The 23,202-nt window shown below is 41.2% G+C and overlaps 1 protein-coding gene across 1 annotated transcript in view; it reads left to right on the top strand.

Moving 5' to 3' along the window:
- The window catches only part of ptpn9b (protein tyrosine phosphatase non-receptor type 9b), an 85,016-nt gene that overhangs the window by 42,117 nt on the left and 19,697 nt on the right, over positions 1–23,202 (top strand). Inside the window, exons 2-6 of the mRNA XM_084319120.1 lie at positions 10,602–10,745; positions 17,020–17,109; positions 17,259–17,383; positions 18,525–18,630; positions 22,713–22,823. Coding sequence (XP_084175246.1) covers positions 10,602–10,745; positions 17,020–17,109; positions 17,259–17,383; positions 18,525–18,630; positions 22,713–22,823 — 576 coding nt within the window. The remainder of the gene's footprint in view (positions 1–10,601; positions 10,746–17,019; positions 17,110–17,258; positions 17,384–18,524; positions 18,631–22,712; positions 22,824–23,202) is intronic.

Raw genomic sequence — 23,202 nt, 5'->3', positions numbered from 1 at the left:
CCAGCCCAGTTTATTTTAATACTATAATATTAGTGTAGCCTAATCTTTATCTGCAACTGTGAAGAAAAACCCCATTGGTTTAAACAGAATAGAAAAAAGAAAGAAAAAAAAAGATTTTATTCTTAAAACATTTAAATTCGAATGTTGATTTAGAATTCGAATGCCAACATAACGAACAAAGGTTCGAACGGTCGAACGTTTGGGCTCAGCCCTAGTGTGTGTGTGACAGTGTGTACTTCGTTGGCAGTGGCAACCTGTAGGTGTTTGGCACTCTGGGTCTGGGTGATGGCGCTCGGTCTGCCAGTTGTTCCCTGATCTCCCAGTGAAGCGCTTTCCTGTCTTAATCCAGGGAACTTGTACTTGTCCCACTCCCGCTGGTATTGGAAAAGCATGGAGATGGGGTCACACTTCTTCAGGCAGACCTTCTTATCCGTTGGCACTGGCAGTGGCACCACGTAGGTGTGTGGCTCGAAGACTGTGGGTCTGGGTGGTGGCGCATTGTCGGCCAGTAGTCTTTCTCCAGGGAAAGTGTACTTGGTCCACTCCTGCTTGTATTGGTAATACCTGGAGACGCGGTCACACTGCTTGGTGTGTGGGTGGTCCATCACGGGGCGGCTGAAGGACACGCTTCTGGGCCGAAGCTCCTTCTCAGTCCAGTAAGGCTGTCCCCGAACCCTGTTTTTGGGATTAGAACTTTGTCAGGGTTTTTCTAGAGCCATATGAAATCCGCGTTCACGGAATCGCGGACGGAATCGCGGAATTAACCAATAAAAATGGAATCGACTGCAAAACGTGGAATATTGCAGAATTTGGCCTAATCTGGACTGAAATGTCGTTTTTGGGTGGAACGTTTGGTGCACACGCGACCGGGGAGGCGGGGACGCTACAGCGTGTTACACACAACACAGCCGCGGTGCTCAAGCGTCTGGCTGCTTCAGTGTTAACATCGTCAAGAAGCTAAACAATTCCACAATAAGCCCTCAATTCAGAGCAGAACAGTATCCTAATGACTTTTATGCCTCCGGTGATAAGGTGTTTTGCTAATTCTGTCAACGTTCCGTGGACTGGACCCACAAAAACACTTGCGACACTATTGTGATTAAATAGCTATAACGTTAGGACATGATAGCTTCTAGCTAAATCTAGTGCACCCATCCATTTGTTTAATGCAAACGATTGTCATTATACACTGCCCTTTATAAACTAAATACACTTAAATAGCTATGTAACGATAGGAATATAGATGGAAATGATAGCTTCTAGAAGTTCTAGCTAAATCTGGTGCACCCATCCATTTGTTTAATGCAAACGATTGTCATTATACATTGCCCTTTATAATCTAAATAAACTTAAATAGCTATGAAACGTTACAGTACATAGGACTATAGATGGAAATGATAGCTTCTTGCTAAATCTAGTGCACCCATCCATTTGTTTAATGCAAACGATTGTCATTATACACTGCCCTTTATAATCTAAATAAACTTAAATAGCTATGAAACGTTACAGTACATAGGACTATAGATGGAAATGATAGCTTCTTGCTAAATCTAGTGCACTCATCCATTTGTTTAATGCAAACGATTGTCATTATACACTGCCCTTTATAATCTAAATAAACTTAAATAGCTATGAAACGTTACAGTACATAGGACTATAGATGGAAATGATAGCTTCTTGCTAAATCTAGTGCACCCATCCATTTGTTTAATGCAAACGATTGTCATTATACACTGTCCTTTATAAACGAAATAAACTAAACTAAAGGTGCCTAAATTATGCATTACTATATTTCATCAAAATATAATAGATATAGCTAGGTTACTGACATTGTCATTGTGATAATGTCAGTAGTAGCTAGCTGTATCTATTGTTTACACTTGAAATATGTATTTTTATTTTGTCACAATATTAATTGAAAAATATTGTGTAAAATTGAACTGTATTTCTGAGTTGCAGCACTTAAAAACATTAAATGGACTGTTATATCTTATTCAATTGTGGACATTTATTCATTCCCACTTATTAGACACTATTTCTGATGGTAAAATGAGCATAAAAAGCAAAATACAGAATTCTGAAATATTAAAACGGAAAAAATGGAATTTGGGAAAAAATAAAATGGAATTTGGAAAATAATAAAACGGATTTCATATGGCTCTAGGTTTTTCGAACGAACGTAATAATAATAAAAGTAAAAATCTTTTTTTATAGTTTTTTTTTTTTTTTTTTTTTACTATCCTCAAACTAAATCCTCAATTTGAATAAAGTGATTAATCTGATTAAATAAGTTTTTTTTTTTTTATTAAATCAACTTTCCAGCCCCAGACCCAGCCCAGGGAGAAGCCCCAGCCCAACTAAATCAATTAAATCAACTTTCTTTAATGAATATAACTCATCAGTTTATTTTAATACTATAATATTAGTGTAGCCTAATCTTTATCTGCAACTGTGAAGAAAAACCCCATTGGTTTAAACAGAATTTATTAAAAATAAAAAATTCGAATGTTGATTTAGAATTCGAATGCCAACGTAACGAACAAAGGTTCGAACGTTTGGGCTCAGCCCTACAGTCCAGTTAATTTGTTTTACAGAAAAGGATTCTCTTAGGGCATGCGTCCACCTATCTCACAAAAATGCTGGCAGTGCGCCGGTAGTGCTGGCATGAAGCGCATCTTGTAGATGACAGAAAGAAATCTACAGCCATATTTTTATCGTTTTTTCCTGCCGCGGTTTTGCACATATAGCATATTTTAATACACTTTATTGTATATTAATTATATATATAGTTATCGCCTGACACCACAGTTCGCCCTTTGCTTTTTATTAGCTTTTTAGTAGTGTATTCGTGTAGTTATTATTATTAGTGTATTTGTGCTTTGTCGCGAGTCTCAATGGCCCGTCTCTTGTGGGTAGACAGCCAAGACAGGCAGGCAACTCCAGTGTCAGGTTACAAACAGAGTGGTAGATATGAATGGCTGTGATTGGTTGTCTGAAAATGAGCTCAGCGCATCGCTCTGAAGTTCAGAAAGTTACTTTAAACGCTGTGTGCGGCCGCACAAAAAAGCTGAAAAAATAAGCCGATTGCAGCGCATTTCCTATAGGCGGCGCATGCGGCCGCATACACTCCCTCCCCATTGGGATATATTGAAAAAAGATGCTTGCGCCCATAAATATGAGATAGGTGGACCCGGGCCCTTACTTTGCAGTACACAACCTCTTGGGAAGCTGAGAGAAGGATAGTGAACACATTATGACATACTGTGACATCCCAAATGTTCTCGAATGTTATATTATGACATCATACTGTGACATCACAAATGTTCTAGAATGTGCTATTATGACATCATACTGTGACATCACAACGGAACATGTTTGAGTTCCATTTGAATAATATAAATAATATGTATGGTAAGGCTGTCCCCGAAGCCTGTTCTTGGGACCCAAAACCCTGTCAGGGTCCCCCGAACGGACACCCGAACCCCCGCTTTAAAAAAAACGAATTATAATTTTTTAAATTTTTTTTTATCCTCAAACAATCCTCAATTTGAATAAAGTGATTAATCTGATTAAATTAGTATTTTTTTTATTAAATCAACTTTCCAGCCCCAGCCCAGGGAGAAGCCCCAACCCAACTAAATCAATTAAATCAACTTTCTTTAATGAATATAACTCATCAGTTTATTTTAATACTATAATATTAGTGTAGCCTAACTTTATCTGCAACTGTGAAGAAAAACCCCATTGGTTTAAACAGAATTTATAAGAAATTTTAAATTCGAATGCCAACATGACGAATGAAGGTTCGAACGTTTGGGCTCAGCCCTACAGTCCAGTTAATTTGTTTTACAGAAAAGGATTCTCTTTAAGACCACTGATCACCTGGTTTGATTCTCAAGCATCTGTAGCCTGGAGACCATTAGAGGAGAACATAGTGGCACCACATAGACTGCAGGATATAGTATACACCAACTTATCAATTAAGCAATGCAACTTGAAATATGGCCCTCTTATTACACATGTGATCCGGATATGGCGTGACACAGAAAAAATGTCAGATTTCCCAAATGGAAAAAGAAGGGCATACATACATTGGGGGATATCTTCGACGACTGGGATCTCTCCAGCTATCAAGATATATCTAACAGATTTAACCTCACCAGCTCTACTCATATTTTCTATCTACAATTAAGAGCAGCTTTCACGGAGTCTCATTAAAGATGCCACTTGAGCACCACAGATATCACAAATTATTTTATGAAAAGGAGACATCAAGAGGCTTCGTCTCTGACTTTTATTGTCACTTACTTACGTCCTCATATGATGGCCTTCCCCTAGACTTAGTTTGGAGGAAGGATATACCAAACTTGGAAGTAGATTTTGATTGGGATGAAGTCTGGGCAAACGTTCGGCTGTCGTCACGCAACCCAGATCATCAACAGATTAATCTTAATTTTATTCATAGGATTTACTTAACTCCTAGACGTTTGCACCTAATGGGGCTTAAACAAGACCCTCGATGCTCCTTGTGTTTAAACTGTGATCTTGGTACATTTATGTATTGGGAATGCCCTCCTGTTAAGATATTCTGGGAAGAAGTAACCACTCAATTATCAGAATTTTTATTTCTGACCATACCTGTACTGCCTTCTGTATTGTTGTTGAATGATGTTTCTCAGTTATCAACCTCTGTAAGAGACTAATTTTGTCCGGTCTTACGGATGCCAAAAAGCTGATAGCATCACGCTGGATTCAACCCGATAAAATGTGCCGGAAGGTAGGGCTGGGCGATATGGAAAAAAATCATATTGCGATAACGATATGATAATGTTATCATATTTCTCGATATCGATAATTATCGAAATTGTTATAAGTATAAAAAGATTTTTTTTTTTTATATAAATAACAGATGTATGTTTATTTTGCAGCAATTCTTTGTCATTGCCGCCATCTTTAGTGTTACATCCCCTCACATTCCAGTTCTCAGGCTGCAAACCGGCTTCTCTGCTGGCTGTGGCTCCAGGGGAGTTGAACAGTTCTGGCTCTGCTAGTTTATTTTCGATCTTTTGGCGCTTTTTTGGTGGACAAACCACCGCACATGTGCACCGTGACTCGTGACTAGAGTCTAGTTCTGCTAGCACACATAGCCTACTGTGTACAGACGGTTTCAAACTGTATTTTAAATTAGAAAGCAAACAAAATAAATGGACAAGAGAAAAATAAATCTCAATTTGGTCAGTATTGTCATTTGGACAAGCAAAGCCATTACTTTAAGTTGCAGGCAAGAAAGACAAGTCTGTCCACTGTCTCTGGTTTTAAAACTGCCCTGTTGCAAGTAAAAAAAGAAAAAACGTTTTTTTTTTTTTTTTTTTTTTATTTCGATATTCGATATTGATTATTAAAATATATCGCGATATTTATCGTTATCGTTATATCGCCCAGCCCTACCGGAAGGTATGGGTTCTTACCTATCTCGATGTGATTTATCTAGAGATATCTACCGCACGAATTTTAGGTGTTAATGAAGCCAGCATAGCAATCTGGTTAGATGTGGTGGAGAAGATAACTTGTAATCCCCGGTGTTAAACGGATTAATGGATGTATAGTCCAAGAGGGGGTCCTGAGGGGGGGGGGGGGGGGGGGGGGGAAGAGTGAGGAAGAGCAAGCAAGAGCATAATGTATTGTATTTATTATGTGTATGTCTTTTAATCTACATTTATTTTGATTTAAGTACTGGACTGTAATTTTTGTTATTATTATGTCATTGTCCTGATCATAGATTTCTACTATTAATGTATTGTGTGTCTAGTTTTATGTTAAAAAGGGAAAATAAAAAACATTTGTTAAAAAAAAAGAAGAATTATTCTCTTACTATGCAGTACACAAACTCTTGGGAATCTGAGAGAAGGATAGTGAACACATTATTATGAAGTCATACTGTGACATCCCAAATGTTCTAGAATGTACTATTATGACATCATACTGTGACATCACAAATGTTCTAGAATGTTCTATTATGACATCATACTGTGACATCACAACGGAACATCTTTGAGTTCCATTTGAATAATATAAATAATATGTATGGCAAGGCTGTCCCCGAAGCCTGTTCTTGGGATCCAAACCCTGTCAGGGTCCCCCGAACGGACACCCGAACCCCCGCTTTAAAAAAAAAAAGTATAATTTATTTTCCTTCCTTCCTTCCCTCCTTCCTTTTTTTTTTTTTTTTATATATATCCTCAAACTAAAATATGTTTTTATCGTTTTCTGCAGTATTTCATAGAACGTGAGTTATAGCCCTAAATGCATATAATTAGATCATCAAATGCAATTTGATACCGATTGACGCCAGATAAAAAATGTCAACTGTACAAGGTCCCAGACGTTATGACTCATCATGCGCGGTTGACCGGAGGGGGGGGGGGGGGGGGGGGGGGGGTTGTTTATAAGTCCGTGGCCGACGTTAAATCATTCATGTAGTATGGGTGATGTATAGATCAGAGCAGTTTGTATCGAAAATGGTAAACAAACAGGCTGAAACTCACCCCAGTCTCCTCGTAGCGCTGGGTGATGAGCGTGGAGCAAAAAGATTGCTATTATGGGATGTTGATCTATGCGATCCATTTCCAGGTTGTATAATACTATATACGTCCAAATAATGTTGTTTATTGAGTTATGGCAACGGATCGCTATCCAGTGTGTCAAGATGGAGTCCGCCGGACAGAATAGGGAGACACACCGGCGTCACAATTATCGACATCCGGTTGCAACTCGCCGATCGGCCACCAGGTGGCGGTATTGAAGCGTTGGAGAGTTGAGCGGAGATCTACAGCACCAGTCAAGGATCCGTGGGTGAAATATGAATACCATGACAGAAATTTGAAATATTGATCTCAAAGACGCTGTAAAACGTCATTGGCAGATTACGCATGGCGAGGAATGACGTGGTAACACATCATTGGCGAGAAAAGGGTTAAACGGATGTTCGAACCTTCGTCCTTAACACTATGATCGCCGGGGACGAGTTAAGACGTCATTCCTAGCCATGCTCATTCTGCCGAAGACGCCGTAACTCGTCTTTGATGTCAATATTTCAAAAATCTGTCATCGAAATCATATTTCCTTTCCGGAGCCCTGAGATGTACTGGTGAGCTCCACTCAACTGTCTAACGGTTCGAGAGCGCCATCTGGTGGCCGATCGGCAGATCAGCCAAGAGGGAGGGGCGCGCCAAACAGGAAGTGCTCATCCATATGTGCTCCGGGCACTCGCGATCGGTAGCCGGACTCCATCTCAACACACTGGTTGATCAATCGCTCGCCCTAACTCAATAAACAACGTTATTTGGACGTATATGGTATTATACAACCTGGAAATGGTTCATCAGGATCAACATCCCATAATCGAAAACGGTCTACTCCACGCTGATCGTCCAACGGCGCGAGGAACATACGGTAAGATTCAGCGTTATTTTCTAACGTATTCCATATAAACTGCTATGATGAACATATGACCCACTCTGGATGAATCATCTAACGCTGCCCACGGAATTATAAACGATCCCCCGCCCATCTGGTCATCAGATCATACGTAGATCATTCTAGAAGTACGTCCAGTTGAAATTTTTCATCTTGCGCCGATTGCTATCAAACTGTATTTCATCATCAATATAATGCATTTGGAGCTATAAATCACGTTCTGAAGAAAGCTGCAGAAAACGATAAAAACATACTTATACTTGTTTAGACCATATTTTAGTATGAATATGTGAATGAAAAAGTTTAACGTTGCTACACCCTGAACAATACATATAGGACATTGAATGGGCCATAATAATGGCAATGTAGCAATAGAATTTAAAAAGATATAGCCCTGCAAAGAAGGGGAACTTCTCCATAGACAAATAGAGCTGGCGAGGGATGGTAAATTATGAATTTAACCTATGGCGATTAAAGTGTTAACCAAAAAATTTAAATAAAATAAAAAATGTAAAACATATTTTTTTTTTAATTTAATACCGTCGAGAATATAAGTATGTTTTTAAGCTTTTCTGCTGTAATTCCAAAAACGCTAGTTATAGGCCCTGAAGCATATGATAGATTATCGATTGGCGTTTCTTTCCTATACACAAAAAACTCAAATGTATATGATCGGTATACATTATGCTTCATCATGCGTGAAGGAAACGGGGGGGGGGGGGGTCATTTATAATTCCTTGATCATCAGTAACGGCTTTATTTAGTATGGGTTAATATATTGATCAGATGGATTGCAAACAAAGAAATGGACAATCAAGCTGAAAATAACGCTAGTTTCCTCTTACCGTTCGCCGATGAGACTGGAGGCAAAATAGTCCAATTATTTGACGTCGATCTGCTAGATCCATTTCCGGTTTGTATGACGCAATAAACGCCGAAATCATATTGATTATTGCGTTTCGAAAGCGATCCAAATGCACTCGAATCTGTATATTGATCCACGCCACAATATATCTCTGGCGGAGGAATTTCCTCGATGCACCGATCGCCACTTCCGGTTTGGCATGAGTATAACTCGCCCGACCATCCACCAGGCGGCGGTATTGAGGCGTTGCAATGTCAGAACAGGGTCCAGCTGCGATCCGGAGGGAGGCTGGATGAATTATGAATGCCATGGCAAAAAAATGAAATATTGATCCCAAACACGTGATACGCCGTTGTTGGCGTTCAACGTGTTAATGTCTTATTTAACTTAAGACATACATTAAATCAGACATTAAGCACCCCAACAGCCAAAATGGAATGATACAAAGAAAAAAAAATCATAATAATTAAAAAAATTATAATAATATTTTTAAATAAAAATAATTAAGAATGGAATGGAAGGTTCTATTAGGTCAAAGGTCACTGATGTAAGAGATTATGTAAGATGATGTAAGAGAAGTCTGGGGCGTGCTTAATGTCTTATTTAACTTAAGACATGCATTAAATCAGACATTAACACATTGTCCGCCATGCATTGTACCCATCCTTGGGCCCAGTCTGCCAGTGCTGTAACCCTATGGAGATGTTTACCTTCTTTGCAGGGCTATAATTTTTTAAATATTATAGCTATATCGACATTACTATGGCCCATTCAACATCGGGTATCTATCGTTCCGGATGTGGTAACGTTATATTTTTTCATTCATACATTGTCGTGTTAACACAAGAACGAGTTACGTCGTTTTTGCCGGCTATGCGTTGAACGCCAAGAACGACTTATGCCGCTTTTGGGATACATATTTCATTTTTTCGCCATGGCATTCATAATTCATCCAGCCAAGCTCCGGACTGCAGTGGGACCCTGTATGAGATTGCAACGCCTCAATACCGCCGCCTGGTGGATGGTCGGGCGAGTTACACTCTCGCCAAAACCAGAAGTGCCGATCGGTGTGTCGAGGAAATCGGTTGCACTGTGGGGGAAATAAAAAAGTACAGTCGATTTCATTATCTGTTCTTATGCACGCCTGGTGATACTAAATCCAAATTGAACTCGAAGCATTTGAAAGATAATATGTGCGAATTGGCTATAATAAGGTAATTTATAAGCCTCCTATTCTATAATAATATTTCAAATAGCATTGGTCCGGATGGGAGAATTCAGTACTGTATCTACAGAACCTTCTGTTTAATCATCTTCCCTTTATTAATTTCCTTAGATTTTTTTGAACACATGATCTCAAGAAGGTACTGAACGAGGTCAGTGGCAGTTTTTAATGTTTGGTCATTATTAGCATGGTGTTATTCACTGTCAAAGATGCAAAGAAAAATCATAATTCATATTCTCCTTTGTTTCATCACAATTTAAGCAAGTCTAGTAATAGACACAATATTTCTGACACTGTGAATACATTCCCTGAGGTCCATAGATGTCCCTAGATACCAAGAATATGCAAATGGACCTTGTAAAAGTCGAGCATTATTCAATTTACCTAGGTATATATTTTAGGCGGATTTTTTTTAAATATTCCACGAGTGGAAGAGGTTAACTTGTCGGTGAGGCTATTGAGCCGTACTGTATTGTATCCATTCTGCAATCTGTTAATAAAGTTTTCAATCAATCAATCAATGCCGTTAGAAAATGAGAATTTCTGCGATCGACACCTGCTGTCTTTTCAGGTGAGGTGGCCGCGCGCAATTATCCTGAGTATCAAGTCTGGTTCGAATTAACGAGACTGAATCAGCGTTCGAGGAACAGGGAAAGCCTGGATTAAAACATCTGGTTAATTGAATCTGGATAATGGGACTTTTGATCGACTTAGTTGAACCAGGTACCGGGTATAGGTCCCTGGTCTGCATCCCCGTAACAATTGTGTGTATTGAGCCGTACTGTGTATTGTACCCATTCTGCAATCTGTTAACAAAGTTTTCAATCAATCAATACATTTTGTTAACTAATTGCAGGCTCTGCATAGTGTACCTTTTGGTTTATTTCACACCATCTCTTCTCCCTCTGCCTCCTGCCCCGTTCTTACTTCCATCGCTATCAATATGTTCCCTTCCTCCTGCCTTCCTATCTCTGCTTGAATGTCACTTTTCTCTCTCTGCCCCCCCCCCCCCCCCCCCCCCGTTGTCTTTCCTAGGCGGTGGAGGAGTTCCTGAGCGTGGTTCGTAGCAGGGAGCATCCCCACAGTGCTGCTCTGGTTTCCCAGTCCACAGCTGTCAAGTTCCTCATGGCCCGCAAGTTTGATGTCTCCAGAGCCATCGACCTCTTCCAGGCATACAAGGTAGTGAATTACCGTATGACAGCTGATGGGTGATGACGGCGCTCTGTGCCAGCTATGTAATTTGCTCTCCGTGATTAAGTAGCCTAAATTATGTTTTACTTTCACTTGGGGATGCACCGAAATTTCCGTCACCGAAAATAGCAATTATAACATATTTGGCATTTGGCCGAAAGACTGAAAAGCAGAAGATTTTGACCCATTGTGTGCGTTTAATTTCTTTATTATTATTATTGTAGCAAAGGTATTAGGGATGGGTACCGTTCACATTTGAACCGATACGGTACCGGTACCTGTGAATCGATACCGGTACCCAACGGTACCTTTTTTCGGTACTTTAAGCCCCTTTTCCACTGCATGGTACCTACTTGACTCTACTCTACTCTGCATTTTCGGTTTTCCATTACCAAAGTACCTGGTACCAGGTACTTTTTGGGTACTTTTTGGGTACTTTTTTAGTCCCTGCTCTGTCGAGGTTCCAAGCGGGTAGAAGTGGTACCAGAAAAGTGACGTGAAACACTGCAGACCACTGATTGGTCAGAAGAGATACATGTCACACGTTGGAGCGTCTGCACAAAAACAGAAAGCCGCCATCTTTAATGCCTCGCTTAGGATTCATTATTTGTTTGCAGCAGGAACAAGTGCAATAAACAAAAAAGGATAGATTCACTGTGTATTCTGCCTCATTTATTGATGAAACAAAACCGACATCAACACAATTTACCACAGAGCGGAGAGTTTACTCTCACAAAAAGATCGCTGATTTGTTAAGCTTGTTGTTAGCTTAAAGTGCTAATGTGCTTGCGTTTTAGCATGGCTAGCGAACATAGCGTGATGAATATAACTCGCTATTGATTGTTTGTACTAGTAACGTTAATGCTAGTAGAATAGACACAACGTAAGGTAATCACCATCCATTTTAAACCGGTTATTACCTAATGCTAACGTTAGCAGATAGACGCGAGAGGTAACGTTAAAGCTTGTTGTTAGCTTAGGTGCTAATGTGCTAACGTTAAAGCTTGTAGAATAGACACAATGAGAGGTAATGTTAACGTTAGCAGAATAGACATGAGAGGTAGCGTTAACGTTAGCAGAATAGACACAACGAGAGTCTGGTTAATGTTATTGATTGATTGATTGAAAACTGTATTTACTCTGGCTTGCTCCAAGCCCTCACGGACATAGCTATGCTGGAGCTCTCATGGCTATATGCCAGCGGCTCCGCCTCCCCACACGGAGACAAACTGAGTACTACCTGCAGTGGAAAAGGAACGAAGTACCAGGTACCTAAAGCGGGTAGAGTAGGGTAGAGTCGAGTAGGTACTATGCAATGGAAAAGAGGCAAGTCTCTAAAAATGTAATCTACCTACCTCAGTTGTGGAAAAAAAATCCAAACTTCAAATAACCACACTTTCGACCGTTTTCGGCTTGCCATTGCCCCGACTGCTTAGTTGTTGAATCAAGTAAAATCCTAGGTAAGCGTATATATATATATATATATATATTTTTTTTTTATGTCTTCAGTATCTCACGTGAATCGATACTTTGTAGTACCGACGTGTTTCGTACCTTTTAAAAGTACCGAATTCGGTACCCATCCCTAAAAGGTATAGACATAAATGTGACACTGTTTCCAAAGAATTAGATTATCTCTATGGCTGTTTCGTTGCTCTCCTGCGACTATTGACGACTTGTTCAAATCCAAGTAACGCATCCCTTCATTTCCTATGAGAGCCTGAAGCAAATGTTGCCGTCAAGCTCCTCATACTCAGCCCGCAGTTCAAACAGTGCCGGCAACCCATGCTGATTTGTGAACGCTAAGTAAATGGAAGATTGCTCCACTTCTATAAGATCCACTTGCATGTTCTTGGTATCTAGGGACATCTATGGATCTCAGGGAATGTATTCCCAGTGTCAGAAATAGTGTGTCTGTTACTAGGCTTGAGTAAATTGTAATGAACCAAAGGAGAATATAATAATTGTTTTCTTTGACGATGAATAACACCATGCTAAAATTTACCAGACATGAAAAATTGCTACTGAGCTCATTCAGCACCTTCTTGAGATCATGTACAAAAAATCTAAGCAAATGAATAAAGGGCAGATGATTAAACGGAAGGTTTGGTAAATACAGTACTGAATTCTTCCATCCAATGCAATTTGAAATAGGATTATAGAATATCAGGCCTATAAATTACCTTATTATGGCCAAGTCGCACATCTATGGATCGGGCCAAATCTCTCCTTTCCAATGGCAGAGTTCAATCTGGATTTAGTATCACCACTTCACCAGGCGTCCAGCAAAAACCGTGAATGAAATCTACTGTAAGTACAGTTACTTTTTTATAATGTAAATCTCTCTGCTATTTTTCATCAGATTGCAACGCTGTTTTTTGCTAGACGTTCACAGAAAGGTAGAGAAACGAACTACATTCTAATTTATGGCAATAACTTTCAGGTTTGTTCCACTCGTGAGATATGATCCCGAAAATAAAGAGGGGAAAAAACGGAAAAAGAAGTCCGATGATTGACCGGGGCTGGCGTGAGCTGGGAAGTGTAGTTTTTTTTATTATTCAAAAGCCCTGGGTCTCGTCTCTCAAAAGACTACACTCAAGTTAGGTTGCGCCAAATCCTCGCCTTTTTCCGACTCGATGCCCTCAGATTTCTATAAACGAATATTTCACTAATAACATTTAAAATGATTGGTAAACAAACGTAGTGCTGAAAATATACACCTTCACTGCTGTTTTGACAGGGTTAGGGTCTTTACTCTTGGCTACATTTGAAGAAGAAAAAAACGCAACATTAATTCATACATTCTGTAGAGATGGATTTATGGCATGATGTCATTCTCGTACCGGTACCGGACCGCTCAGGCTTAAGAGGTTAAAGTGACATTAAAGTGCATGTGCTGAAGGCCCTTATATATTTTTTTTTGATCCACTTTTTCTCCCATTTCTATTTTTCTCCCATCCCAATTTCGTATCGTCCAATTCAACCCTCCCCTGTCTCGAACGCTGTTTCTTGCTTCCCACAAGCCGGCTGCAATGTGGACGAAGCCATACATAGCACGAGTCCCCTCCGATACTCGAGGTAGCAGCCGTCGCATCTTTTCACCTGCGCGGCGCGATCTTTCAGCGTCAGGGGTCTGCGCTTTGGAGGGGCGCTGCCCCCATCGCTTCTTGATTCTACTGCGCAGGCGCACCAACCGACCTGTAGGAGTCGCTGTCCACAACGTCCGATCCCCACCCCTCAGTTTTCCCTCCCCCTAATACTGCCAATTGTATTAGTACGGAAGACCAGCCAAACTGAAAACAATGTGGAGAGCTGGGCTCGAACCCAGCGTCTCCAGCATTGGTGGTGAGTGCCTTGCCCACTGCACCACCTAGCCGCCCCTGAAGGCCTTTATATACGTTTATGCAACCAGTGAAGCATTTAAGATGTGGAGTGCTTCAGGGTAAGTGCTATTGAGGAAGCAAGGTGTTCTGGTCGTAATACTGTCAAGTATTTTACCCTGAAGGGAGATGATTGAATAGGGGGTTGGCTGGGTGTGAGGAGTCCTTTTTAGAATGTTAAAACCTTTGGTTTGGTCCTCCTGAGGAAATCAACCCTTGTGATTCGAGGATCAAGAAAAGAGGGCTGGTTTTGAGATCAGAAATGGTGGGGAGTTCACTGCCCAGTAGTCTTTTTTTTATTGTGGGCTGTAGAATTGCCATATGATAGTTTTTGACAAAAGTGAACTTAAAAAAAGTAAGTTCTTTAGTTTTGTTGATGTTCAGTTCCAGATTGTTATTGCTACACCAGTCGACTAGAGAGGAGACATAATTTATATAAGCCGTCTCGTCATTACAGGAATCGGTCCCACCAGTGTTGTATCATCATCAGCAAACGTAGTCATCTTCACAGTGTCGGAGTGTGAAATACAGTCATATAATGAGTAGAGCGGAGGAGAGAGAACACACACCTGAGGGGCACCTGTGCTATTGGTCAATGAGTTTAAATATCTATTGTTGATTTTCACTGTGTTCTGCCTAGTAAGAAGGCCAAGACGGGGGGCTCCAGTAGCTCACCGCGTATCTCAGCGCTATTTCAGCGTCGGGGACAACCGTGCGCGTCACGGATCTGGGGTACACGAGTTCGACTCCCGGACTCGCCGTATTTTCTCAGAGTGTCTTTCCCCGATCTATATCCCATTCAACCTGTTTCTGTCGGTCATGCTTGACCAGAAAAAGCGATAAACGCTGAAAAGAACCAGCTGACTGGTCAAAGTTTAAAAAAAAAGAAGGCCAAGACATAGACTGATCATCCACCAATTGGCCATGTTGGCAAACTGATTGGGATCGAACACACCACTGATGGGGATCGAACACAGCACTGATGGGGATCAAACACAGCTCTGGTGGGGATCTAACACAGCACTGATAGCTAACAGTGGGCTTCTCAAACACAGGAATTATTATTATATATATTAGTATACTGGTTGATAGACCAATTAAAAATACAAAAAAAAAAGCACACCATTTTAAAGTAGCTTAGGACACAAGGTCAGGTCCTGCTATTGTTCTGATTGCGCAGCAGACACCTGACCCCATGCTCCCAAATCACAAAAGGTGGACCCCACTGTAGGCAGACTCTGTTATCAAAAGTAGAATTCCTTAAGTTCATCAGGGAGCTTGGGGTCCTCATTACAGGCCTGTAATGGGCTTGTAGTTAGTTGGTAATTTGCCACAGTCCCTGCCACACACCTTGTTCTCCAGCTTGCCTTTGTAATTGCTAATATATAAACAGTCACACGAGCCCCTCCATGGCTTGGGGAGACCAGTGTTTCATCACCCAGGCATCCTCAAAGTCCGGACTCCCATCCGGACCCGGACCGAACCACAACTGTCTCTGGACTCTGAGCAAATTATACTTGTCATATGTATTATCTGTATTATCCACAACGCAATGAGTCTCCACTATCTCCATCTCCACTGAAAGCAGGGCTCTGCATGTCCAACTGCTCCACTGTCTGTGTGTCTGTCTACTCTGCTTTGGTCCAATCGCATTCAGCGTCCTGTCTGAGCGTAGGTGGCAGGCATGTTCAAAGATGGCCAGTAAAAGAAAAGTCGACTGAAAATCGGCAATTCAAAGATGAATTGAAAAATGATGCATCCTCCCTCCAATGAGCACCAAACCATGTGCCTAATATTTTTACTGTATATTTTATATTAGAATGTATATACATAACATAGGAAATGTATATCCCGGACCGTATTTTATTCTTGGGCTTATTTTTATTCTTATTCCTGACTTTGTTTTGTCTACCTAAATGTTTACCGTGAGCGATTTGTAGTGCCAAATTTCCCTCGGGATGAATAAAGTATTTCTATCCTATTCTATGCCAAGAAACGATAGCTTCTTGTGGAAATATTAAACAAAACAGTTATTTTGATGCAACCTTTCCTCAAAATTCAGCACTAAGAACCACAAAAATAAATGGAATGAAATCGTCATATCAAGCTGCAAGCAGAATTCTTGTTACATCTATGTCACAATGAGAAAAAGCAACCCAAATCCTCACTCTGAGTGGCATGGGTGTTGGCTAAACACAAGAAGGCATTCTCTGATGCAGAAATAATAAAAAGTGTGGTGAGTCATGTTTGAAGGCAAACAAAAAGAGGAAATGACACGTAAAATTAAGCAAATCCCCCTCTCTAATAAGCGGACCTTTGTCTTATTGAACATTTGTGGACCTTTAAGATTTGTATTTGAGTACCCTTGCCCTAGTATTTGGTTTTGTGTGTTTTCAACTTGTGACGATACTTAGATTGATTATAAATGAATCATGTTATGATCAGACTGACCCATAGATGACACTGTACCATTGGTGACACTTTGTCATGCCTGCTGGCGACATGGATCTGCTGCATTCAAATGTGAGCTTCAGTTGAGGATTGTGCGAGTATCTCAAAGAAGTATACAGTGGCACATGGTCTAGAATGGACTATACTTGAACCAATTACAATAGATTGAAGTGAAACTTGGCCAAACAAGAATCCAAGATGACTGTTTGTGTCAGAAGAATAGAGAAATGTTTTTTTTTAAGTTTTCAGAACCAAGAATAATGTTCATTACTTAATTACTTTTGATGTTTGCTTCTTATAGTGTTTTTGGCTCATCTCTCCCAAAGGAGACCAGCAAAGGAAGGCGCTGTAACCCGCCTACATTTTGTGAGGCCGTTTTACCAGTTTAACATCAGTCTAATCACTGCTGTCTTTATCGTTGATTAAATCAGAACACACGGATCAAAGAGGGCATCTTCAACATCAACCCAGACGAGGAGCCACTGCGCTCTGAACTGTTGAGCGGCAAATTCACAGTTCTGGTGAGAGGTCAAATGAAAATACGGTCATTGAACTTTGGTAGCCATGTTACACGTGGTAATTTGAATCAGTCTTTTTTCAGAATGTATGAGGACTTGGTGTATACAATGGCCTAATCGTGTGTGTGTGTGCGTTATTTATTTTTTTCCAGCCTGGCCGTGATGCTAAGGGCGCTGCTTTAGCTCTCTTCACTGCTCGTCTCCACCGGCCAGACGTCACTACCCATAAGGCCGTGCTCCAGGCCATAATCTATCAGCTGGACAAAGCCATTGAGGAGTGAGCTGTTCTTTCTTTCCTTCTTATTTATCAATAGCCCTCCACCCCTCCTCCCTATAACACATTCTGACTGTCCCTTCTCCCTATAACACATTTTGACTGTCCCTCCTCCCTATAATACATTCTGACTCTGTCCCTCCTCCCTATAATACATTCTGACTCTGTCCCTCCTCCCTATAATACATTCTGACTCTGTCCCTCCTCCCTATAATACATTCTGACTCTGTCCCTCCTCCCTATAACACATTCTGACTCTGCCTCCTCCCTATAACACATTCTGACTCTGTCCCTCCTCCCTATAACACATTCTGGCTGTCCCTCCTCCCTATAACACATTCTGACTCTGTCCCTCCTCCCTATAACACATTCTGACTCTGTCCCTCCTCCCTATAACACATTCTGACTCTGTCCCTCCTCCCTATAACACATTCTGACTCTGTCCCTCCTCCCTATAACACATTCTGACTCTGCCCCTCCTCCCTATAATACATTCAGACTCTGTCCCTCCTCCCTATAATACATTCGGACTCTGTCCCTCCTCCCTATAAAACATTCTGACTCTGTCCCTCCTCCCTATAATACATTCTGACTGTCCCTCCTCCCTATAATACATTCTGACTCTGTCCCTCCTCCCTATAATACATTCTGACTCTGTCCCTCCTCCCTATAATACATTCTGACTGTCCCTCCTCCCTATAATACATTCTGACTCTGCCCCTCCTCCCTATAATACATTCTGACTGTCCCTCCTCCCTATAATACATTCTGACTCTGTCCGTCCTCCCTATAATACATTCTGACTGTCCCTCCTCCCTATAACACATTCGTTCTGACTCTGTCCCTCCTCCCTATAACACATTCTGACTCTATCCCTCCTCCCTATAATACATTCTGACTCTATCCCTCCTCCCTATAATAAATTGTCTGACTCTGTCCCTCCTCCCTATAATACATTCTGACTCTATCCCTCCTCCCTATAATACATTGTCTGACTCTGTCCCTCCTCCCTATAACAAATGGTCTGACTTTATCCTTCTTCCCTATAATAAATTCTGACTGTCCCTCCTCCCTATAATAAATTGTCTGACTTTATCCTTCCTCCCTATAACAAATTGACTGACTCTGTCCCTCCTCCCCACAGCATTCAGACTCAGAAAGACGGCCTCATATTTATCGATGACATGACCAACTCCACCTATGGAAACTTTGATTATGAGCTCTGTGTCAAGATACTCAACTTACTCAAGGTAAAGATGGACCCATTCTTCCACTTCTGTCTTTTTCTCTGCATACATCTTGTCTTGTCCTCACTGGGATTGAATATTTCCCCATGGTTTTCCAAAAATGTTAAATGTTTTATCTGGGTATTAGGGATGGGTACCGAATTCGGTACTTTTAAAGGTACCTACCGAAACACGTCGGTACTACCGAGTATCGATTCACGTGAGATCCAACAGTGCCAATTTTCCGTTATTTATTTATTTTGTTTACCGCAAAAACAAAACCACACGTTAAGCGGTTCAGCTTGTGCAAACCAAGCGTTGGCACTTTGTGTGTGTGTGTGCGCGAGTGTGAGAATGAAAGTGAGAGAGCGAGAGAGAGAGAGCGTGTGTGTGTGCGAGCAAGCATGAATGAGAGTAAGTTACTTACTAAGTGTAGTAAGATGACGGAGGCCCGCTAACATACGCTACACCATAGATATATATAATAAACATAATTATGCGTTACACTGCCCCAGAGCCTTCTAAAAATATTCATTATAGCAGTGCAGGCTCTGCACTGCCCCGGGTGAGAGTCAACCAAACTTGTCGTGAAGACCCGCCCTACTCAGCCTCTGATTCGCAGACTGTGGGTTAAGGCTGGGCGATATGGCCTAAAAATAAAATCTCAGATTTTTTTTTAAATCCGATTTACGATTTTAATCGATTTTTTTCTCTTGAAAAGTAGAAACGCCAAGGAAATCATTCAAATAACCTTTGTTTTTATTTGACACAAAAAAAATCAAACCAAGATGAATTTCCCTATTGGGATTGAAGTGCAAACCTAACTTTCACCAATCTTCACTTACAAAAAAATATATAATAATATATATATATATATATATTAGGGATGCTCGATATTGGCTTTTTTACCTATACCGATATTGTCCAACTCTTAATTTCCGATACCGATATCAACCGATACCGATATATGCAGGGTTCCCCCCCCCAAAAAAATGGAACAATTTCAGGTAATTAACATTACATATATCTTGTTGTGGAATTAACACAACATTATGCATACCTTTGACAATAAATAAAATCAGAATTTGTTCTTACTTGCTTGCCTGGGTAAATAAAGGTTATAGAAATGTAAAAAAAAAAAAAATTGAAAACCGATACCGATATTTTCCGATATCACATTTTAATGCCGATAATATCGGTAGGCCGATAATATCGGACATCCCTAATATATATAAAAGGTTACTCTTGATCAAACAAAGATGAATGTCCCTATTGGGATTAATAGTGCAATAACTTGCTTTTTCACCAAACTTCACTTAAAACAAGAATGAATTTCCCTATTGGGATTAATAAAGTGCAAATCTAACTTTCACCAAACATCACTTTTTGTAAAAAATAAAAGGTGACTCTAAAAAAACATTTTTTTCAACAACATTGCCGAGACAGTCAACATTGCAGAGACAGATTGTTTATTCATTCGTACATTTCCGTTTTATACCGTTTTGAATAGAGTATGGTTTGGGTGTTTTTCAGTAATTCCAGGAAAAGGCGAGAAAAATGCATGTTACTGTAATCCAGTCATCACGTTGTAATTTTTCGGCTGATTATCTAATCATCCTGAAATCAACGCTAGATTATCACTCATGTCTCCTCGTCCATACATGAAATTACCGTCGTAGTGGGGCGCCCCCCCCACCACCACCACAGCCAACGGTAATAAGCACATACACCTACACACAGATCGCTTTGATCGCGGTAGAAATAAATGTCAGATCAACGATCAAATTCATATATGATGTTCTTACCTTGTATCTGATGTAATGCAAAAGAGATAATCCAAATATTTTATCGCAATTCCAAATAATGCTTGTGGAGGTCCGCACCACACTACCGACGTTTCACAATGACGGACGGGCGGGCGGAGTTACTGATGCCATCGTTGTATAGAAGTGGCTCGCCTGAATATTTAAACCCTGGCCGCCCGGCTCCGATCGCCTCCTAAAAGACACAAGCTAATTTTCAATGAGATGCAATAGCTCCGCCTGGCAGTAGAGGGCGGTGTTGACCGTCTGCCAGCTCAGACAGGGTCTGAAGGGACTGCAGAGGCTGCGGCTATGAATTATGAATAGATATAGCGAATAAACTATATAACAATCCCAAAAACGAGTAAACTCGTTGTTGACAGACAGGCTGTCATCCCCACCTGTCTGAAGAAGTCCACCATCATCCCTGTACCCAAAAAATCTACGCCCGCTTGCCTCAACGACTACCGCCCTGTAGCCCTCACCTCCATAGCCATGAAGTGCTTTGAGAAGCTAGTGAAGGGCTACATCTGTTCCTCCCTCCCCATCAACCTGGACCCTCTGCAATTTGCATATCGCCCCAACAGGTCCACGGAGGACGCCATAGCCCATGTGCTGCACACAGCAGCATCACACCTGGACAAGAGGCAGGGGAACTATGTGAGAATGCTGTTCATCGACTACAGCTCAGCATTCAATACCATAGTCCCCTCCAAACTCATAGCCAAGCTCAGGGACCTGGGCTTGAACTATGACCTCTGCCAGTGGGTCTTGGACTTCCTGACGGGCAGACCCCAGGTGGTAAGAGCAGGCAACTGCACCTCCTCATCCATCACGCTCAACATAGGGGCCCCCCAGGGCTGTGTTCTGAGCCCCCTCCTCTACTCCCCGTACACACATGACTGCGTAGCACAGCGGAACAACAACACCATCATCAAATTTGCTGATGACACAGTAGTGGTGGGCCTAATCTCTGCCAACGACGAAAGGGCCTACCTGGAAGAGGTAGAGAACCTGTCACAGTGGTGTCAGGAGAACTGCCTCTCCCTGAACGTCAGCAAAACAAAAGAGATGATTGTGGACTTCAGGAGGTCGGGGGTCAAGGACTACAGCCCCCTCAGCATCGACGGGGCACCGGTTGAGAGAGTGAACAGTTTCAAGTACCTCGGAGCCCACATATCCGAGGATTTGACATGGACCACACACATTGACAGTGTTATGAAGAAGGCACGACAACGCCTCTACTTCCTCAGGCGCCTAAGGAAGTTCCAAGTCAGTCAGAAGATCCGTAGGAACTTCTACTCATGTACAATAGAGAGCATCCTGACTGGCAACATCACCTCCTGGTTTGGGAATAGCACTGCACAAGACCGTAGCAGACTACAAAGAGTGACACGTTCAGCCGAACGCACAATTGGAGGGGGGCTTCCCACCCTCCAGAACATTTACAACAAGCGGTGCAAGGGGAAGGCTAAGAGAATTATTAAGGACTCGAGCCACCCGAACAACTGCCTCTTTGACCTGCTGCGGTCAGGCAAGCGATACCGGAGTCTTAAGGCGAGCACAGAAAGACTCAGAAGAAGCTTCTATCCCCAGGCCATCAGGCTGCTAAACGAACAATAAACACTATGCAACAACCATCAAATGCACACAGCACACACACCCACACGCACACACTCACTTAAACAAACAACACACTGCAGCACCCACTCTCCACACTTTAGATCACACAAACACACTTTATATTTATTGATAAAGGATTTGCACTACAACTCGTACACCTACTGTAAATTGTACCTAAATTGCACCTCATCCTATTTCTGCCTTGCACTATATAGTATTGTATATTAGTACACTACACAGTATTGTATATTATATGGTAACTCAGTTACGTCTATTCTGCATCGAAAATTGTACATATGTCTATACTGAACACTGTGACCTCATTTTTTTACTTCTAATTTACATGCTATACTATGTTATTTTATTTCATACTTATCTTGTCTTGCACAGTCTCTGGAGCGTAACAGTAAGAAGCATTTTGTATAAAAGTATTCTGTACTTCTGTATGACAACTATTAAAGAAACTTGAAACTTGAACTTGAAACATTGTGTTAAGAGAATTGTCTGACATTGTTAGCCTTTTGTCCATTGCTTGACAACGCTATAAGCATGCAGAGCTCTGCATTCATTCTTCACACTATAGCATTGCCATAGACGAGCAGCTGTGGAAGGTGAATGTGCTTTGTGTTTTAACTTTTCATCATCATAAGACAACAATGTATCCGTCTTGTTTGTCCTCAGGGTGCATTCCCGGCTCGTCTAAAATGTGTCTTTATCGTGTCGTCGCCTCTCTGGTTTCGAGCTCCTTTCGCCGTCCTTCGCCTCTTTGTCCGCGAGAAGCTGAGGGAAAGAGTAAGTATAATTCCAACCGGACATGTTGTCAGATTAGTACTTGCATTGTGTGTGCCACTTATAGGGTTGCACCATACACCATTTATAGGGTTGCACCATACACCACTTATAGGGTTGCACCATACACCACTTATAGGGTTGCACCATACACCACTTATAGGTTTGCACCATACTAGAGCTGAGCCCAAACGTTCGAACCTTCGTTCGTTACGTTGGCATTCGAATTCTAAATCAACATTCAAATTTTTTATAAAAAAAACAAAATTTGCATATATACTTATAGGGTTGCACCATATACCCATACTAGAAAAGCATTGCGATACCCAGCAGTTAAAAACGGTCCAATGCACTTTCTCTCTCCCTCTCTCTCACTCTCTCA

Source organism: Notolepis coatsorum (assembly GCF_963971535.1).
Source record: "Notolepis coatsorum genome assembly, chromosome: 7".
In the NCBI taxonomy this organism is placed as follows: domain Eukaryota; kingdom Metazoa; phylum Chordata; class Actinopteri; order Aulopiformes; family Paralepididae; genus Notolepis; species Notolepis coatsorum.
The sequence above is the reverse complement of the archived record's forward strand: the minus strand, read 5'-3'. Positions and strand labels throughout refer to the sequence as shown.